Source organism: Tubulanus polymorphus, chromosome 11 (genome assembly GCF_964204645.1).
Source record: "Tubulanus polymorphus chromosome 11, tnTubPoly1.2, whole genome shotgun sequence".
Lineage (NCBI taxonomy): Eukaryota > Metazoa > Nemertea > Palaeonemertea > Tubulaniformes > Tubulanidae > Tubulanus > Tubulanus polymorphus.
Genome location: NC_134035.1, coordinates 5986781 through 6005742, shown reverse-complemented (window position 1 = coordinate 6005742; position 18962 = coordinate 5986781). Strand labels below are relative to the sequence as shown.

At 41.5% G+C, this 18962-nt stretch overlaps 1 protein-coding gene across 2 annotated transcripts in view; it reads right to left on the bottom strand.

The window, feature by feature from the left end:
• LOC141912512 (ligand of Numb protein X 2-like) overlaps window positions 1-16593 on the bottom strand; it is a 54832-nt gene extending 38239 nt beyond the window's left edge. For both annotated transcript variants that reach the window (XM_074803759.1, XM_074803758.1), the window contains exons 1-3: window positions 16526-16593; window positions 12392-12492; window positions 11103-11568 (exon numbers count right to left, since the gene is read on the bottom strand). In XM_074803759.1, the coding sequence (XP_074659860.1) occupies window positions 11103-11476 (374 nt within the window). In that variant the 5' untranslated portion in view covers window positions 11477-11568; window positions 12392-12492; window positions 16526-16593. The remainder of the gene's footprint in view (window positions 1-11102; window positions 11569-12391; window positions 12493-16525) is intronic.
• Between the last annotated feature and the right edge of the window lie 2369 nt (window positions 16594-18962).

Here is an 18962-nt window from a genome sequence, read left to right as displayed (position 1 = left end):
ACAGGCACACCTCAGGCTGATGGGCACATACGGGCAGACAGGCACACCTCAGGCTGATGGGCACATATGCGAGCAGACAGGCACACCTCAGGCTGATGGGCACATATGCGGGCAGATAGGCGGCTAATGTAACTATGGAGTAACATGTATGATTGATTTACATGTATCAATCCTGTTTAGAGGTTCATAATTTTATAATATTGTGATCAGATAACAGGGCTGATCCGGTAACAGGGCTGACCCAGTGACAGGACTGATCTTATAACAGGGGTGATCTGATAACAGGGGTGATCCAGTGATAGGGCTGACCTTATAACAGGGTTGATCCGATAACAGGGTCATATTTAATCAAACTAAGATTAGACACCGAGATATTTTCATCAGAGATGGCATTTGTTTGTTTTCTTCAATATGGTTTTCGCCCTGCGGATAAGAATAGATCGTCAGGACCATCCCTAACAATCAGGAATGGTTTAATCATTTATATCGCCTTGTTATAAATCACATTAAATAGTATAACTGTTTGACTTCAGCTGATAAACATGTATATGAAATCGATGGTATCGACAGATTCAGTTCAGCTCCCGACAACTAATCATTGAAACAGAATATTGAGACAATGTTGACTAAAAGGTAACAGCATATTCACCCGAAAGTACAATATCATCAAACGTGCAATTAGACCCCTCCCCCAAGCCCGGAGCCAAGCTGAATATTGTTTCAAGATAAGTAAGTTGCCTCCGATTTTACTAACCTTTCAGCATTCAAACAAACTTCCATCGCAATCGCTAATCTCTTGATAATCCTTTAATCCTAAATCCACCGATGATGATGATATTTGCCGACTCCACGCTCACGCCTTGGCTATTGTTATCGCGGCGTTAGACCCCGCAACCGTTGACAACCGTCGAGCGGTAACATCTCAATGTGATAAATAAGCAATAATTACTACTGATCTTTAATCGCACGTCGATTGATAATAAAAACCGCCCGGTTGATAATGGATCCGCTAACGATCACGGCGTGCCCACATAATCCTTCGCGCGTTAAAACCGATCCCCAGCACGGATACCAGTGTCCTTAACATTATATACGACCGACCGCTCTAAACATTACACGCTTTTACAACCGGTATTCAAACACGTGAGAAAAGAAGTTCTATCGTTTAAACAGTCTCATCGGTTGAAGTCATGCTTTATTAAAACCATTTATTTTTTAAAAGTTTTAACAGTTTATGACCTGTCGCATGCGCGTGCTCGACTGAAATGGCGCGACAGTGAAAACCGCGTGTGAATCCGAGAATTATGTCGCCACGATTGACGATTCCACCGAGATCGAAGAATCGACGATTCCAGAAAGTTTTCTAGAAACCGATAATACCATTGGCGTTGATGACGACGAAAATCTGGTAAAATCGACGAGAAATTCACGTATCTAATTCCACGCTAAAACTGGCGATATTTCGGTAAAAATTTCTCAAATGAAATTTGTAATTTTCGTCAGACGAGATCCCGATCGGACTCGTCGTCGTCTTCGATGCGGTGTCAACTTTTTATCATCGAATCTGATGGTTTTATATCCAGACAGTAATCAGTAGAGTAGTAGTCGGCTAGCGACAGGATGGTTGTAGTAAAAACTATACTGTACACCGGCGGCTGAGAGAGAGAGAGAGCGGTGAACGCCGATATCTATGAATGAACGAACATCTGTACGACCGACGATCGCTCCATCTACAGTTCGTACCGCGAATCAATAGCTGCATTCACGCTATCGCGCTAGTTACTCCGGTCGACTAATAACAATCGGGAATGGCCCGAATCAATGAGCTCAGTTTCTTAATCAGCCGTTATCACTGGTGCAGCTAGACACAACGCTGTGGATCGACAGACTATTAAAATCATATTTCTTATTTCACGCGATGAATGAATGTAGATGAATGAATGTATCGAATGTTGTGTTAAAGTCGTTAAATTTTATTTCAATTAACACATTGTATATAAGTCAGTGAGACAGACATGAATCATGTTTCACACCCCCCCCCCCCCACACAGCTCAGTCAGTACAGTCACCAGACACATGTCAAGTTACTCATATATAGTCGTTAGATTTTTATGTTAGATTTTTATGGGAACGATGAAACAACAGATGTGGACAGAATTTCGAAACAAAAGAAAATCAGCGAAACAGATGCTGAATGAACTCAGCAGGTATCTGAGGAATCCTGCACCGAATGACGCGTGATGTTATAACTACGGTTATATCTGTCATATACCGGGAAAATATACGCACTGAAAATATATATCGTAATCTCGTTCAAATGTTTGATATTATTCACGCAATTTGATAAATCCTTTGACAAATTAGTCACATCTATCTCTCCGTGAGATTCAAAACCAGATATATATTAGAATAGTAGTGTCACATAAATTGTAAGACTATATTTGAGCCCAAATGTTAGTCGAAAAATCCCTCGACATATCTCCTAGATTTGAGTCAAAATAGTGACCGAAAGTGTCACACAGCTCTGTATATCACATTATACCGCCACATTTATAGTTAGCACATTCACTGCACACAATATAGCGGGACGGCATTTCGAGGCGACATTTCAGGACTGCATTTCAAGACCGGGTATTTTCCCGTACGTGTCATCAGCCCATAAATAATTCATCACATTTTTCACTGAGCAAACGCAAACAGGTAATTATATCACAACCTATAGAAAACTACTCCCTGGTGACTTTCAATAAATGTCAGGGACACGTCACAAATCGACACTTATACAGTCTCGCAAATCAGTGCGAAGGGAGAAGGGAGAAGGGGGAGAAGGAAAGGGGGAGGAGAGTAAAGGAGAGAGGGAGAATGATATATGGAACGTAGAATCAACAATAAGAAACTGCTCGAGTACCAATCCCCACCAATCCCTCATAATCATCATTCTGGCCTTTGTTAGAAATTGATTGAACTCATTGTTATAGTTGTGATTGAGTGTGTAGGCCTACTTATTGAAGGCCAGCACGCCATAGAATCAGTTCCAATATCGGAACAGTTCTAATAGGCCTACAGGCCCAGTTCCAACACCTGGACAGTTCCAACAGTCCTAAAACTGTTCCAATGCTGGTACAGTTCGAATACTAGTATGGTTCCAAAACCAGAACAGTTCCAATACTAGTACAGTTCCAACAATACCGGAACAGTACAGGCACGGTTCCAATACCGGCTATGGTTCCAATACCCGAACTGTCCCTTCATGAATAATTTCCTGGTTCCCAGTGATATCTTTCAGATCATTGAGAGACATAAAATGAAATTTTCAATTTGCTGAGCGAGTTTTGAATACCATAAAATGCAATTTTCACAAACAGTTCATATGAAAATCAACAGCGCCGATAGGACATTTTTGAGGATTCACTTAGCTAAGAAACTTCTTATAAAGGGCCGACACCTCGGGCCATTTTCGTATATGGTTTACATGTAAAAATGTGTTTTATCACCTTTACAGTTACAGTCATTAATTATTTCGAACATGAACCGCAATGTCATAGCACAGAGTCAATAATTAATATTCAACCTATGCATAAAATCAAACAACGTACGAGCTGATCTGCGGGGACACTTGTCATTGATTCTGTAAGTAGTACTTAGCGTTTGGTCAGTTTTACGGGTCGCGGATGGAATCTATTATTTATAGAATGTATCATCGATGGTTACATTAGTATTTCAGATCACGTACTAAAAAGGTTCTCTCCACTCTCCTCGCTCTAACGGTAGGGGACACACTATTCCACGGCAAAAAAATACTATTGTACGCCATTTCTTTGGAAAAGGTAACCTATCCAATTACAAGCGAGTCCATCCTCAGATGCTCTCAAACCTCAAGTTAACTCACATCTTTTTACAAATACAGCCGCAACAGGGACCCGATACAAATTCTTTACTTCACTATTTTATGTACCATACCTAGGATACCGCAGTTCTCTGAGACTATAACTTATTCTTAGGTTTATTTATGCTGTATCTGTTGTCTTAATTTGTATGACAAAGAGCATATTGTATATGGAATGAGGACTCTATGTCTGACTGTGGCTAGCGAGGATCCACCAGGTGTCGCTAGTGCCCATTCAGACAACAACACCCGGATACTCTTCTCAGATTCAATTAAGATCTATGTAGGATATTCTATGTACGATAAAAATCGTACTATACACGAATCCTAATGATCAATCCGAGTTCATCAAGAGGCCCAATTTGCCTTATCTCTGATGAGGGAGGCTAAAAATCTAGATGAAAGTCAAGCAAAAATGAACTACAGGCGCATCTGTTTAAAATCGGTTTGTATAAACCGGTTGACATCGGTTCATTCCATCATAAACCGGTTTGCCGTAGAGTGAACAAATGCGACAGAACGAAAAAGCCTGTTTAAGCCGGAAATTTCCTTATTCGGCCAAGTTGGAAAAGTCGGTTTGATGTTGCAAACCGCTCACAATGCTGTTTAGTCGGTTAACACCTGAACAAAGACGCCGGTTTATGCAAACCGGTTTTGATATGAACAAAGGCGATTTTCCTCCAAACCGAAACGGTTTGGGCAAACCGATTTCAAACAAGTGCGCCTAAGATTTAGACAGGGTTGTCGCACTGCCACGCACGCCACCTAGCGGGATAGCTGGTGGCACAGGTCCTCATTATGGCAAAATTAATATCATCATGATTATCATTATCAAAATGTCCACACCATACAAAACAAACAAAATTGCTTCGATCAAAATGGTTTACTTCAAACTAATCACAACCCTAGAATATTGGTGTATCGTCAATAATCGTATTTTTCGTATCATAGATAATGGAATCTGTCATCAGGTGTTTACGAGCCGTCGATCCGGGCAGGATCGTTCTAGAATTCGACGAGAACGACGCGAAACGACCGAGAGAGAAAATCTCCGGGAACTACTTCACCTGAAATTCACATCTGGAAATATTCACGTCGCTTTTTTCTATTTCGTTCGTCCCGAAAATGTGTCGACGACTACGATTCGACTTCGATAATCGAGTTTCAACTCGCGCTACGCGCAAGAATCACGTCTTTATCTACGAGTCTCAGAAAGTGTGCGGAAACGTGACGGCGGCTTTTAAACGGTTCCACGAGACCGGGAAGTGAGCGAAACTGTCACTATGTATCAGTTTAATAGATCGAGTTTAAGAGTCTATAATGCCCCATCGCCGCGAATTAGCTATATTCGACTGATTCAATTTGTTGAAGTCTCGCGCGCAAAACCTAGACATTCTACTCATAGCGTTCGAAGTTTTATCGGTAAGGACCTCCTCCGTTGAAAACCAGGTCATCGTTATTTGACGAGCCAGAAAGCTGCAACCGGTGCCAACTTCAAATTTAATCATTTGTTTCCGTTGTTTGCTAGTTTAAAGGACATGACTGAAGAAACTACATCTTATTCAAGACTAAGGATTCGATCCTGACTTCGAAGCTTTGAGCCAGGAAGTACGTGCTGACATGTTCAGTTTCAAAGCTGACAGTTCATTTATGAAACGGTGTCAAGGTCATTTCGCAAAAACCTTAGTTCATGTAAGCTTAGTTCTGATTGGCTGGCCTGTTGCTATGGTAGCCTCTAACGGTCACCTAGAGTTAGGGTTAGCTGGTAGTACTGAGTGAATGCGATGTCATTGGTCACCTCACCTAGGGCTAGGTCTATTAGAGTTTTAGTGATGTTTTGAATACGCATTTTTCAGTTTTATATCTTTGTATTTTATTGCGGGTTCGACATTTCAGCTGCACAATTTCTAGCGGTACAACTTTGATGGATGACTTTATATCCGATTTACTATGCCGGTAGTTTGACAGCCAACCCACTCAGGTAAAATACAGTTTGTGTCATAGTGCGGGTAATTTGAACCTTTTACCGTGAAGCAAAACCTCTTAACACATTTTTCAGCTAACTTGAGGTGGTTATCAACTTACAGTATGTCATGGGTAGGTTTTTGAGGAAGGGTAGCGTGTTCTAAGCTGTGGATTGATACCCTGGTCAGCGGAGTATCACAGTTCTTATCGGTAAACGCTGATAAATAAAGTCGACTAAGGAAAACCGAGGACGACGGCGACGACGACGATACCGGCGCCGCGCTAGTCGCACCCGGCCGTCGTCCCTCACACTGTCGTATGTATCCATTAGAGACAGAGTGCTACGTAAACAAGATTACAACGTCAAGTAATCATGAGTCTACTATAAAAAAATACACCGCCAATAAAAACCTCGAGTTAACCCAAACATCATTGCCACTACTGCGAAATCAAAGCAATCTAAAATTGACAAGATTGCCGGCGCACGCGTGTAATCACGCCTCAAACACCGAGGGTTTAAGAGTCCACATTAGATTCGTACCAAAAAACCAGGTTCATCATCAACTATGTGATGAGTTAGCATCATGGCTGTGGAGCTATCCCACTGCAGGTTGAAACCACCATGAAGTGGAGCTATACCACTGCTGGTTGGAAGCATCATTAAGTAGAGCCATCCCACTGCTGGTTGAACCATCACGAAGTGGAGCTATCCAAATGCTGATTGGAATCATCACAAAGAGGAGCTATCCCACTGCTGTTTGGAACCATCATGAAGTAGAGCTATCCCACTGCTGGTTGAACCATCACACAGCATCATGACCTATGAAAAAATAAGAGCCCCAAATGGCACTATGGCCATTTGCTTTACTATGGCCAGCCGTCACATTTGCTTTTTTTAAATGATTCAATCTGTGGGTTGTATTTTTCAAAATACACTGCCAGCTCATTACAATTTACAACACAATACAGAGGTTTTTATAAGTAGCAAAAACCGCACAAAGGAATATTTCCGATCAATCTTTTCCCTTCGTCTTATTGATTTGAATGCGGGAATAAAATCGAATTTCATTTGAAGTTTTGTTCAATAAAATTTAATTGGATTTGATATTATTTTGCAGAATAAAATTTGATAATTGGAGCGCATGGCTAAATAGCATCAAGGTCATCCATCCAATTTGGGAAAAAGCCATTTCTCCCAAACCTGACGCAAGTTGTAAAGGATGAATTTTTCGTAGTGCAAATTAAAATTACTCCACACTAAAATAGATTTTACAGAAATCGATCTTGAGATTTTAAATCTTAAAAATAAAACCCGGAAGTAAAACAGTAGAAAATACTGCGGGTTCACGTGAACACCTTTCGAAGCCAACAACAGAGTAGACCTTCTGATTGGCCTTTAAAACTGATACCTATTTTTGCGTTCAAATTTTCGTGAAAAACCTCCTATAAATTTTAACGAGGCCCTTTTTCAAAATACAGATTCCGATGAATTGGAGAATGGATAAAACTTGAATGCACAATTTGTATGAATATATCCTCAGTTGCACAGCGAAAAAGCCTTTTCATCTGAAAACCATGTCATTTAAATTCGCTCCCTTTGTATATAGTATCCGCCTCAGCCTACGGCTGACCTAAAAATACTGATTACTGATATCTAAAATCTCAGCTCCTAATCCATGGAATTCTATGCTTTACTTATCTACGATGCTTATGAAACGTACCTATAAATCTAAATCTTAGAACAACATTTGAAACGTAAATATCTCATATCTCGATGTTTTATGATGTTTTTATATTGTATGGAGAGCCCTGAGATTAATTTCAATTAGTAAACGGCGCTACATCAAAAAATAAATCATTGCTATTACCAGTATCAAACATCTCAGTATCTATTTTCACTTGGCATCTCAAAAAATACGAGATCATTAATATATATTACGTGTATACCTAGTCCAAATGCGCGCCCATAAACGACAATATCACGAAAAGGTAAGATTCTATACACGGCACAGACAGTTATACTATTCATCTTGATCCATTCCGGCCCACAACGAATAGTAATAAAACGCACCTTAAAACTACTTTACATTACATAAACGTCTCATCCCAGTAGCCATCTTAAAAAAACAACCGACATATTCGGCTGATCCGAATTCTATCAGCAAAACGACAATAAATGCGTATAAATAATTGATACGCGTCGAGCGAAAGAAACGATACAAAATTACGCAACTATTCGCCTTCGTCCTACCTTTTATATCTACGCGTAGCGTTACCACGTCGCGGTAATGTGATCAACTCGACGAAATCGCTCCCCCTAGTGGTGGCCGGGGGAATTAGTATATCGGAAACTTTACAACCGCGGCGTCCGCGCCATTTAAACATGTTTATTTATTTGCGGCGCGCGGCGCATTGGTAGCCGCTATATACGGACCTACTATCATTGTTGTTGATTATTTTCCCACGGTTTAGATCATCCTCTCCCCCTCGCTACCCCCTTCCTCCCTCGCTCCCTCTCTCCATCGATGATGCATTCTACATTAAGGTGAACTCCCACACATACTGGAAATAGTTCAGAACCCGAGGTCGCGCATCGATTCCCGTCGATTATTTTCGACGGATATGAAATTTTGCGATTAATCCGCGATAATATAAAAACACGCGGCGACGAAGGTAAGGAGACGAGAGTTAACCGTACTCATTTAAACGGTATCGTCGATTGATTTTTTTTTTACGAGCGAACAAAAACGCAGCGCGGTGTAAAATCTATGCGTAATCATGTACGTTCAATACTGAAATAGTTGACCGAAACAGCGGCAGCATCCAGTGACGAGCGAGCGATTGGCAGGATCCTTTAATCGAAAATCAATCGCAGCAAATTAATGAACAAACATGTAATTTAATACTGTTTACAATTTACAGGTGAATTCTCATGCTCTGCAGTTACTATAAGGGGGCCTATATCACGCGGAACTAAACCGATTCGATGAAACTAGTGCACGCACGTTGAATACAGTTCAAATCATCAACACATACATTAATATCTATAGAGCAAAGTGTACGTGTCATTCGGTGAGCACTGCACCAAAATACCACCAGAGGGCATGACTCAAAACAGCCGGTGGTTTTGTGCGGTCAGAATAGTTCACTTTCAATCAAACGGGCAATAAGCCTAAAAAAATAAGTTGTTGAGATTTTCTGTTAGTGTTTGTTCGTTGGTGGCTAATTGAATTGAGGCGGGAAGATTTCGAGTTACTACTCGCAACGACGGAACGGTCACAGCCTTTAAGCGGGCTGCACAGTAGCGTCAAAGTCGCCGCAACAACCACGCCGCGACGTTGACGCCGAAAACTTTTCCGCACACTGGCAAAAATGACGCAGCTTTATGTGCTGCATCCGTCACTATTGTAGGTCACGGGACCAATCGATCAATAATACAATCTCGATGCATGCGCGTTGAAACTAAATCCGGCTAAATCCTGCGGCACTGATGCGGAATTTGGCGCACACTCAGGCGTACTTGCCGTGCCGCAACAAAAATATCAAACATGTTAGATACAGGCATCAAAGCTGCAAGCGGCAAAATCACCCGGCACACTAGGTGATTTTGACGCCGGCATACTCCTTGCAGCGGCTTTGACGCTAGTGTGCGGGCCCCTTTAAAGTATTTCCCAGCACACTGTAAGCAGCCAGCAGGACTCGAAACCGATGCTTTATCACTCCGATACAACAGCATCACACCAACAAGAGCTACTGAGGCTGCTCCCAGATACTGGTAACAAATTGGTCCACTCTTAATACAAAAATCGACACAGTTTCGAGTAGGCGATCCTCAACAACCAGAAGGGTCTAACCAAATACTCTTCAATACTAATAATGACAATCGGGCTATATATATATATATATATATATATATATATATATATATATATATATATATATATATATATATATATATATATATATATATATATATATATATATATATATATATATATATATATATATATATATATATATATATAAACAATAAGGGAAAAAATAAACGAAAGGAAAATCAGCCTGGCAAAATCTTTTCGACCTTTTTGCCCCCTTTGTTTTACAGAAGCTGCACTGGATACACGTGTGTCTGAGCGAACAGATATAAGACATCATACAACAACTAGGCCTAGATTGTTTGATCTAAGAATCTGTACGTGAATACACGACTAATACAATTATTCAAACGTCAGGAGACGTTTAATTAACTTGTTGCTTCTCATTACTCTCAAATGCCGTACAAATATGTTGATAATTAAATCGGATTAACTCTCAGACCGTAGGGGGCCAGAGGGAAAGGATCACTGGTGGGGGGATCACAAGGGGGGCGTAGACATGTCCTTGTAACGTATGTATTGTTACTTAATCGGCTAACTCCTGAGCTAAATTTTAGGTTCGTAAATTGAACATAACATTTTTTTATTAATTTTACTTTTTTAATTCCATCAACCCGCTGAGCGCCATGCAGGGCATTATTAGCAGGTTCAATGTTTCTTTTTCCCAATGGAGAGAGACCAGAGAAGAACCGTCGACCTAGGTCCTCTGTGGCCACCAGGGTTTGAGCCCATAAACCCTGGATTGACGAGGCCAGTGACCGGCGGCTTAACCCACAGCATATTATGTGTATTGCTACATTAAATCCTTCAGTCATTGCCCTAGACAAGAATTAAGTATTCGAATCGCTTGTCGATGAATTTATGTAACGCGTTCGCCATCTATCAGCAATACTGGGTACTCAAAATTGAAGCAGTAATGACCGCACTGCCATCTCTGAACGGTAAAACTAACTATCATCTTGCAACGCAAATAATTGTATTCAGATCCATTGACACAATGAATATCTCATTGAACATTTTTGGCAATTCATTTATCATGGGATTTTACTCTTATCGTTTTATCACAGATTAGTTGTGATCTAAAACTGATTCATTTCACTGAAATTCAATCGAAGCCTATGAATGTACTATGGTCGGTGTTCCCCATATGCCTGAATTTCAATGGGCCAGCATTTGTGCATTGTTTGTGGCTGCTGATGTAGTGAAGTTTTTGGTCTGCGCAAATATATCGAAAATAAAGCATTATTTTGGTACAATCAGATATTTTTCACACTAACAGTAATGACACCCACTCTGGTAGGGGCAACTGTAAAATTGAAAAGGTGGCCGCCAAACTTAAATCTGCGTAATATTTATAAAGGGAATGTAACACATACCTTCGAACCATAATACTAGCGTGTTGACAGTCGTGTTCGGTGAGAGGCTGCCGATCGATCGGACAGATGCGCTGTATTTTGAGGTAGTTACCGATACACCGGTCGCAGAACGTGTGTCCGCATCTCGTATCCAACGGATCGACGAGCGGCTGTAAACAGATCAGGCACAACAGATCGTCGTCGACCGTCTGGCTGTAGTCGTACAGATGCGTCTGTTGAGCGCCGTGAAACTGACCGCACGTGTAGCACAGTACCGCCTCCTGGTGGCGACGGGTGTAAGTTTTCGTCGACGACGATGAAGTTAGGACTTCTCGATAGGCTGGATTCGTCGTAGGTTCGTATGGACAGTGTTGCGGCGTATTGCTATTGGACATGTTTTTCTCGGCGCCGCTCGTGGAGTATATATCTTATTGCGTGGTTTATGGAATGTATTCGAATGTAATTACGCAATGCGCTAAACGTCAAACTATCGAAAAGAAGAGAAAACAAAACATATAAAGAAATACAATTGCTTCTGAATAGATATATAATGTTTCGCAGCGATCATGACCAATTTACTTCATTTTTTTTAAGGAAAGAAAGTTGAAATCTTGTTAAGGCAGGTTTCGATTAAAGTCTCTACCGATTTTTAGAATTCTCTTCTGGCGCATTTGTTTCGCACAACAGAATGCGCTCTCTGTTCGGGAATTCTGTAAACCAGTAGAATCCGCCGGTGGAGAGTTTGTAATCCGGAATTTGCCTTTCCTAAATTGGAATGCATTCAATCGAACACCAGCCAAGTTAACGACCTGCCCAAGTGTCGATATTAGCTCGATTACAGTTATAAGCCGCGATCACACGGACACGATTTGGCCCGGGCCAAATCAGAGAGCGCGTTCACACGCAAACCATTCATTCGATACTAAACAATGCCCAAACAAAGCGAAGTGGATCATTTCCGGTGCCAGTTGCATTTCATCGCAATCATTTGTCTGGTGCTAAAATTTGGCTCGGGCCTGGTACGACGTTTTTGGTCGGGCCAAACAGGCTCGCCCAATTTGGCAACCGTGTGAACAGTTGTTCCGGCCAAATTTGGCCCGGGGCCAAAAATGGTCGTGTGATCGCGGCTATAAGCACATGGCCCCAGCTCAACTCATTTACCTATCCTCGTTCAACTTTAAACACCATTAATATTTCTTTCATAAGTATCGTCATCGAAGCAAACCTAAAGGAGCTGATGAATTTCTAGGCATCTACCTCAACTTACCTGTCAAATTACTAGAATTGGTAGATAGAACGATAAGACTTACCCATTTTTACTTTATCCTGCTCTAATTCGAGTCGAGGCCTCTTGATAGTGAGTGAAATGCTCAGGTCGGTTGACGAAGATCGAGTCGTATCAAATCATTTTCTGAAAATACAAACAAGATGATACAAAAATGTCGATTGAATTTCTTCCGGGGTAATATATAGTAAACACGGTAAGAATTACCAAAATATCATGGGAAAAATGGTCGAATATTTTGAGTATACTGTCATCCGGGTTTACGTTTCGTACCCAGGATAAAAAGACAATCTGAGAAAAAATTCTACGTCATTCACAGGGACCTAGCAGTCAAGGGGGGCCACAACAGCCTGGCAGATGACTTCAGCTAGCAGTCAGGAGGGCCACAACAGCCGGACAGATGACTTCAGCTAGCAGTCAGGAGCACCACAACAGCCTGGCAGATGACTTCACCTAGCAGTCAGGAGGGCCACAACAGCCTGGCAGATGACTTCACCTAGCAGTCAGGAGGGCCACAACAGCCTGGCAGATGACTTCACCTAGCAGTCAGGAGGGCCACAACAGCCTGGCAGATGACTTCAGCTAGCAGTCAGGAGGGCCACAACAGCCTGGAAGATGACTTCACCTAGCAGTCAAGCAGGACTGGTTGAATGATAGACAATGCAAGGATTTTCTTTATTCTCGTGTAATAACGATTTATAAGTGACTCATCGAACCGAGATCTACTGTAACACAACGCAGCATTAGGAGTGTCTGTCTACCTCTGTCTGTCATACACTGCTGTCTCTTCATCCGTGTGTGTGTGTGTGCTCTATTGTACAATCATTATTCACCTGATCTAACTTGAATGATGCATGCTGGTGGGTTAGGCAGTACCATTACCCCATACGCCTAGACCGCTGGCTGCTGGGTACCACGCTGCAAGGCTAACCCAAATTTGTTCACAATCACTTTCCCTCCACTTTGAAAATACATTGAATACTACCGGGTAATCACTTTCACCATCAAAATACATTGTATTACTAATCAATTGGTTTTTTCCATAATCTTTTTGCCAAATTAATCGAATTAAGGAGTATGAAATCAACCTACTAATCAACGAATAAAATTTGGGAAGGGGGGTCACTGTCTTTCTCCAAACAACACTGAAACCTTAGCTACAACAATGAAGTTACCACGAAGACCCCGGGGCCCTGGTATCATCTTTGACCTAGGGGTGTACTCAATTGAAAATTAATTGAGTTAGCCCATTGGTTAGAATTAATACCAGTCAATAAAACCAGCCCCAGGGGCTGGTTACATAGTCATGGCTTTGACTTAAGACCAGTCTAAGACCAACTGAGGTCTATAGCCGATCTAACAACTCAAGACCAGTCTTAAGATTTACGACCACTTTTGAATTTAAGTCACGACTGTGCAACTGGCGCTAGGATCAGAGTCTATCACAGAATCTTAAAAATGATGATTGATACAGAGAGGTCAAGCATCGAGAGATTTTGCATTCTAAAATATATTCGTCACTAGGAGGTTAAAAATGTTTATCGGAAATATCGCAGCCTCGAAAGTTACACAGTCCTCCAGCTCCTAGCCTAGTTGATACGATAGCAATGAAGTACTTGAGTTTATACAAATCTGAAAACTTAACTCAGCGGCAACTGAGTGAAGTGAAACGAGTTATCGTAAAATCAATGCGCGTAAAATAAATAATTCAACTTGTATGTTAAAACTGTTATGATTTCAATAGATATTTCATTTGCATAGCAACTGGAGCCTTCTATAATGTGTGATGGTCTGTCGGATAACAACCTGGGGCCGGTTGCATAGTCATGGCTTTGACTTAAGACCAGTCTAAGACCAACTTAGTTCTATAGCCAATCTAACAACTTAAGACCAGTCTTAGAATTTAAGACCACTTTTGGACTAAAGTCACGACTGTGCAACTGGCCCCTGAGCCCTAAAACAATTAGTGATACCACGGGATAGTCCTAAGTCTGGGGGATGCATACTTTCGACAGTGCTGACCTAAAATATATTTCCCTATGAAAGAGGACTGACGGGACTAAGATGACCGCTGATTGCGTAACAAGTGACCGATACAATTCCCCGTCCGACAACATTCATCCTCCTTCAGCAGGGATTCGAACCTGATGCCATCGAGACTCGCCGCGCCACGAAACCCTGTCTGATGAGTGTGAATACACTGAATGTTATTGCATAAAGCCTGGCGCGGACGAGCGATTTAAGTGCGACTGCGACTGATCACACGTCGCAGTGAAATCAACAATCGCCCCATGTGCGGCAACTAACGAATCGACAGGACAATAACTTTTCAGTCAATCAGCGACCTCTGTTTCATCAGGCGGTACTACAAAGATGGCGACTCCCGAAGGATTCATCGCCGATGCCTGCCATTTTTGTATCACGTCATTAATACGGCTCTCGATAGTCGCATGTATGCGCACACAGTCGCTGGTCTTATCCAGCATCGGAAAGTCGAACGCGATTGCAGATTGCTGCGAACGGCGATCTGAATCGACGCTCGTCTGCGCCCGGCTTAACATCACTGGGATCTGATTGGTGCCACATGTTTTCCTGAGGCAAGCCTGCACATGTACCTGTGCATTCGGGCTAGTCAGTGATGTCATCAGGTTCAAGAAAATCCCAGCCGATCACTTCCCAAATCAAACCTGTCTTTAGGAAGCTTCAGGCAAGAATGAGACCTTTAGGAAGCTTTAGGCAAGAATTCAATGACAATGTACAAGAGACGGCCAATTGCATACGACCGCAGTCGGCCATCTTGAATCTGACCGGGCCAATGTTTGGGCTGCTATGTTTGGAGTAGATACATGTTTAAACCCAATATCAATGAAATCCAATGAAGCGTCTTCAAAACTTCCCAAAAATACGGATAAGCCTACAGTATACGGACGCTGTCACTTACAGTCAGAGCAGGGCTAACGCCTGGCCAAGGGCCAGTTGCTCAAATTTTGGTTAATGGTGAGGTTCTTGGAATCCCAATGAATGTTTTAACTACTTACATAGGCCTATAGCACTCAACCTTATCCTTACCCTATCCCTAGAAAATGAAACCCTAAACCTCACCCTTACCCGAACCCTAACCCTCGGGATCCTAACCCTATAAACCTAATGAAGTAATTTTATTGTTATCTTTATCAGTTATCTTATTATGTATAGCAATTGGCAAAATAGTGTTTACAGGAATAATCTTAGGCTAATGCAGTATTGGCAAAGTCGGCCACTTCCTAGAAATAATAACAAACAATATTGATGTAGGGCCTACAGCAAATGTGACCCAGTTGGTTAGCTTAAGTGGTAAGCGTGCTGACCAAGAGCGCTCAGGGGTGGATCCATGGTTCGGGTTAGACAGTATTGGTAAGAAATTTTAGGGCACCTGCCTGATCTAAGGGCATCCATTATCCAAGCCAAAGTGAACGGAAATTTTGAAAATTCAGTAAAAGGGATCATTCAATCATTACGAATGCATGAAATATGACTTTTTCGACCAACCCCCCCCCCCTATACACAAAATTGGCAATTTTTCATATACATTAAGCATTACAGTACCATACGCAATTGCACAAACCCCTCCCCCTCCCCTAGGCTTATGCGTAGGCCTACCTAATAGGCTAAATGAATGATCCCCAATCGCTTTGAGGGCTTCTGGCATTGGTTACTGCCATCAGCCGATCCGCCACAGAATAACTGAGCTCATTTTGACTGTGGATGTACTCATTTTTTAGACCTCCGACGTTTCGATCCGAAATCTCCTCCGGTTGGCTCCAGCCTCCACACAAAATGCGAATCACACCACCTCGATGGCGGTTTCGGACTCTCCAAAAGGTCACGCGGCCAATAATAAGAGTATGATTGGAAGCAAACAGATTCTCCGATCTGATAAAAGAGTCAATCGGTATTTCATTAGGCCTTATTTGTATGTTATAGTAATCGTAGTAGTATTAAGACTACGAGTAGGCCTGGCTCAAATCCCGTCACACTCAATGCCAAATGGCGCATGCAAGAATTTCGCTTTCTTCTTGCTATGACGCTTAAAAACTGAAATAAGGCATAGTCTAATCCTGATACGAGTTAGAATGATGTTTATATTTATCGAATTAATTGTTTTTGTGAGAAAAGATACCTTAGATTCGATATAAATCCAGTGAAATTCGAAATATAAAGCCGTGACTAATCCTTCTCGATAGAGCTGTCAAACCCGCGTGCAAAGACGGTTCGAATCCCGTAATTAATAGTCACCAGCCAGCATCCTACGGATGGGCATATTGAAATCGAAACCATTAACTTTTGATGCTCACAGTCAAGAGTTTATGTCTCTATTGTGCCTAGCTTTTTGTCCATAGAGTGCCTTAGTGATTTTACTTCAATTTGCATTAACTGAAAACGTATAGAAATTTTTTGTGTAGTTTTAGGTCCTAAACACTGCCTGGCCGGCTTAAACACACACCGGCCCTGTTCCTCCGGTCGCTTTTCTGCACCAGCAAACTGCAAGGACCCCAAAAATTGCCTAGTGTTAAACTTTTATAACATTTTGACAACCCTTTTTGGCGGATGTGATCGAGGCTTAATAATATCTAGAAGATTAGTTACGCCATCGTTTTGGTTGTAGCTTTTATATAATCGGATGGGCTCTGACATGATTCATTTGGAAGAGTTGTTTAACAGCCATGTTATAAATCTATTTAGCAAAGATTCGGCGTTACAATTGAAGGATACTGCCCGGCAAAATGGAACACCGTTTTTCTATACATGGAGACCGAGTGACCGCTATAAATGTCTTTATGTCTGTGTACTATAAAACTATCCATACTGGGCTTGTTTCGGTAGATGTATTGTGCGCTATGACCCTGTGAAAAAATAAATAATGCGTAAATGCTGTTCGATCACGAGAGACTGTATTCATTGCGCAATGGTATCTAAAACAAGCTGGTATATTTCATACCGGTACCACCAGCCCGAAACAACGGAGGCGCATAGCAAAGTATTTTTCGGTCCTATTCGTGAAGAATGGTCGACGTCGGAAATCCGGAGCAGAGCGAAAGAGTAACGAGCGAACTATCAGTTTGGAATGCCAAAACTGGACTGACTTTGTTTTTACACATAGCTATTTATATAACACAGATTCAAGACAGGTTGAGACATGGAAAATGATACAAAAACAAAGGTGACGAGTAGTTTCTATCTATGATTGAAGACTCATAAGATGCTACTGTCAATCATCAGAACGTTCTAGATGTATATTTGCACTTTGAAGCGCTATGCGATCATAGTTTCGTGCGTACAGTGTGGAGATTATCCGGACATCTTGGCGTTTGATGTATGCAAAAAAGTTTCTCTCAAATTAAATGGTATGTGGTCTTTCTTTCATTGAATGAAATTTTGAATATTGGAAGATATATGATAAGTGTTCTATTGATTTTTAGCGAGTAACAATTTTTATTCCTCTCGGCGATGACGTTGTGTCAGCTGGATTTCTAAAAGGTGAGAGATTTGCTAGATGTGATGTATGAAACAGTGCTGTCATTGGTATTCATTTTTTTCTATTGCCTCAGACTAACAAACTCTGTCTTAACATTTTCTCGGTAGCAACCGGCAGGGTTTGTCCGTGTCCTTTGATAACTGGGCACCTTGGATTATGAAATCTAGAAAAGACGATGCCAGGATGGCATATACAATACCGAATTCGTTAAATGTTACCTCATAGAAGAGACACCACTGTATGAGAAGCATGCCCTAACTGCAGAACACCTGTTGCAGTTCATGTACGATAAAGAGGTAAAAATCCTTTTCATAAATAAAAACAGATACTGTGACTGTGATCTAGATTATTTGTATACAAAATCCATCAGAAACATTCAGTAAAAAGTATTTGGCAATCATGAGATGAAAAAAAAGATTCATAAAGCTTTGGGGGTGCATCTGGTAAGTGTATGCTTGAGATCGCCAGAATAGATTATATTTTTGACACATAACGTATAACTGTAGATGAAAATCTTGGTTTTTAGGTGGCCTACTTTTAGGTACGTGTCCTCATAACATTGTTTATGGGATGAAAGTCCTGTTACGCAGTGAGAGTCCACGAGATCACATTGATGTGCTACGTGTGCTACTAAATGTGAAACATCAACCAACGATTGTTTTATGTGACATGGCACCTATAATAGCAATGCATGGAAACAGTCGTCAGCCTAACATGTTTCAGCCAAATGAAGGACGGTTGGCACCAGCCAATGACCAGCCAATTAAATTGGCGAAGGATGAACTATTACAGTGTGATCTACCATGCATGAGAAATAAGGCTGGTGTTCACAGTACCAGTCATCCTGTTACTGGTAACTCAAACAAATACGTATTATTTGACCGTTTCCATGAGGGAAACTGCCAACAGGATTCAGAGCTATTGAAAGGCGCATTACGATTGTCCCTCAGCTAAATGGGTGGATCAACTCTCAATCTCAGAAGCAGGTGAATTCATCAATACGTCGTGACAATTACTTCCTGGATTCACCGGGGCCCGGAAAACATGTGTTTATGACAAGACTTACATTACACCCGTGGAA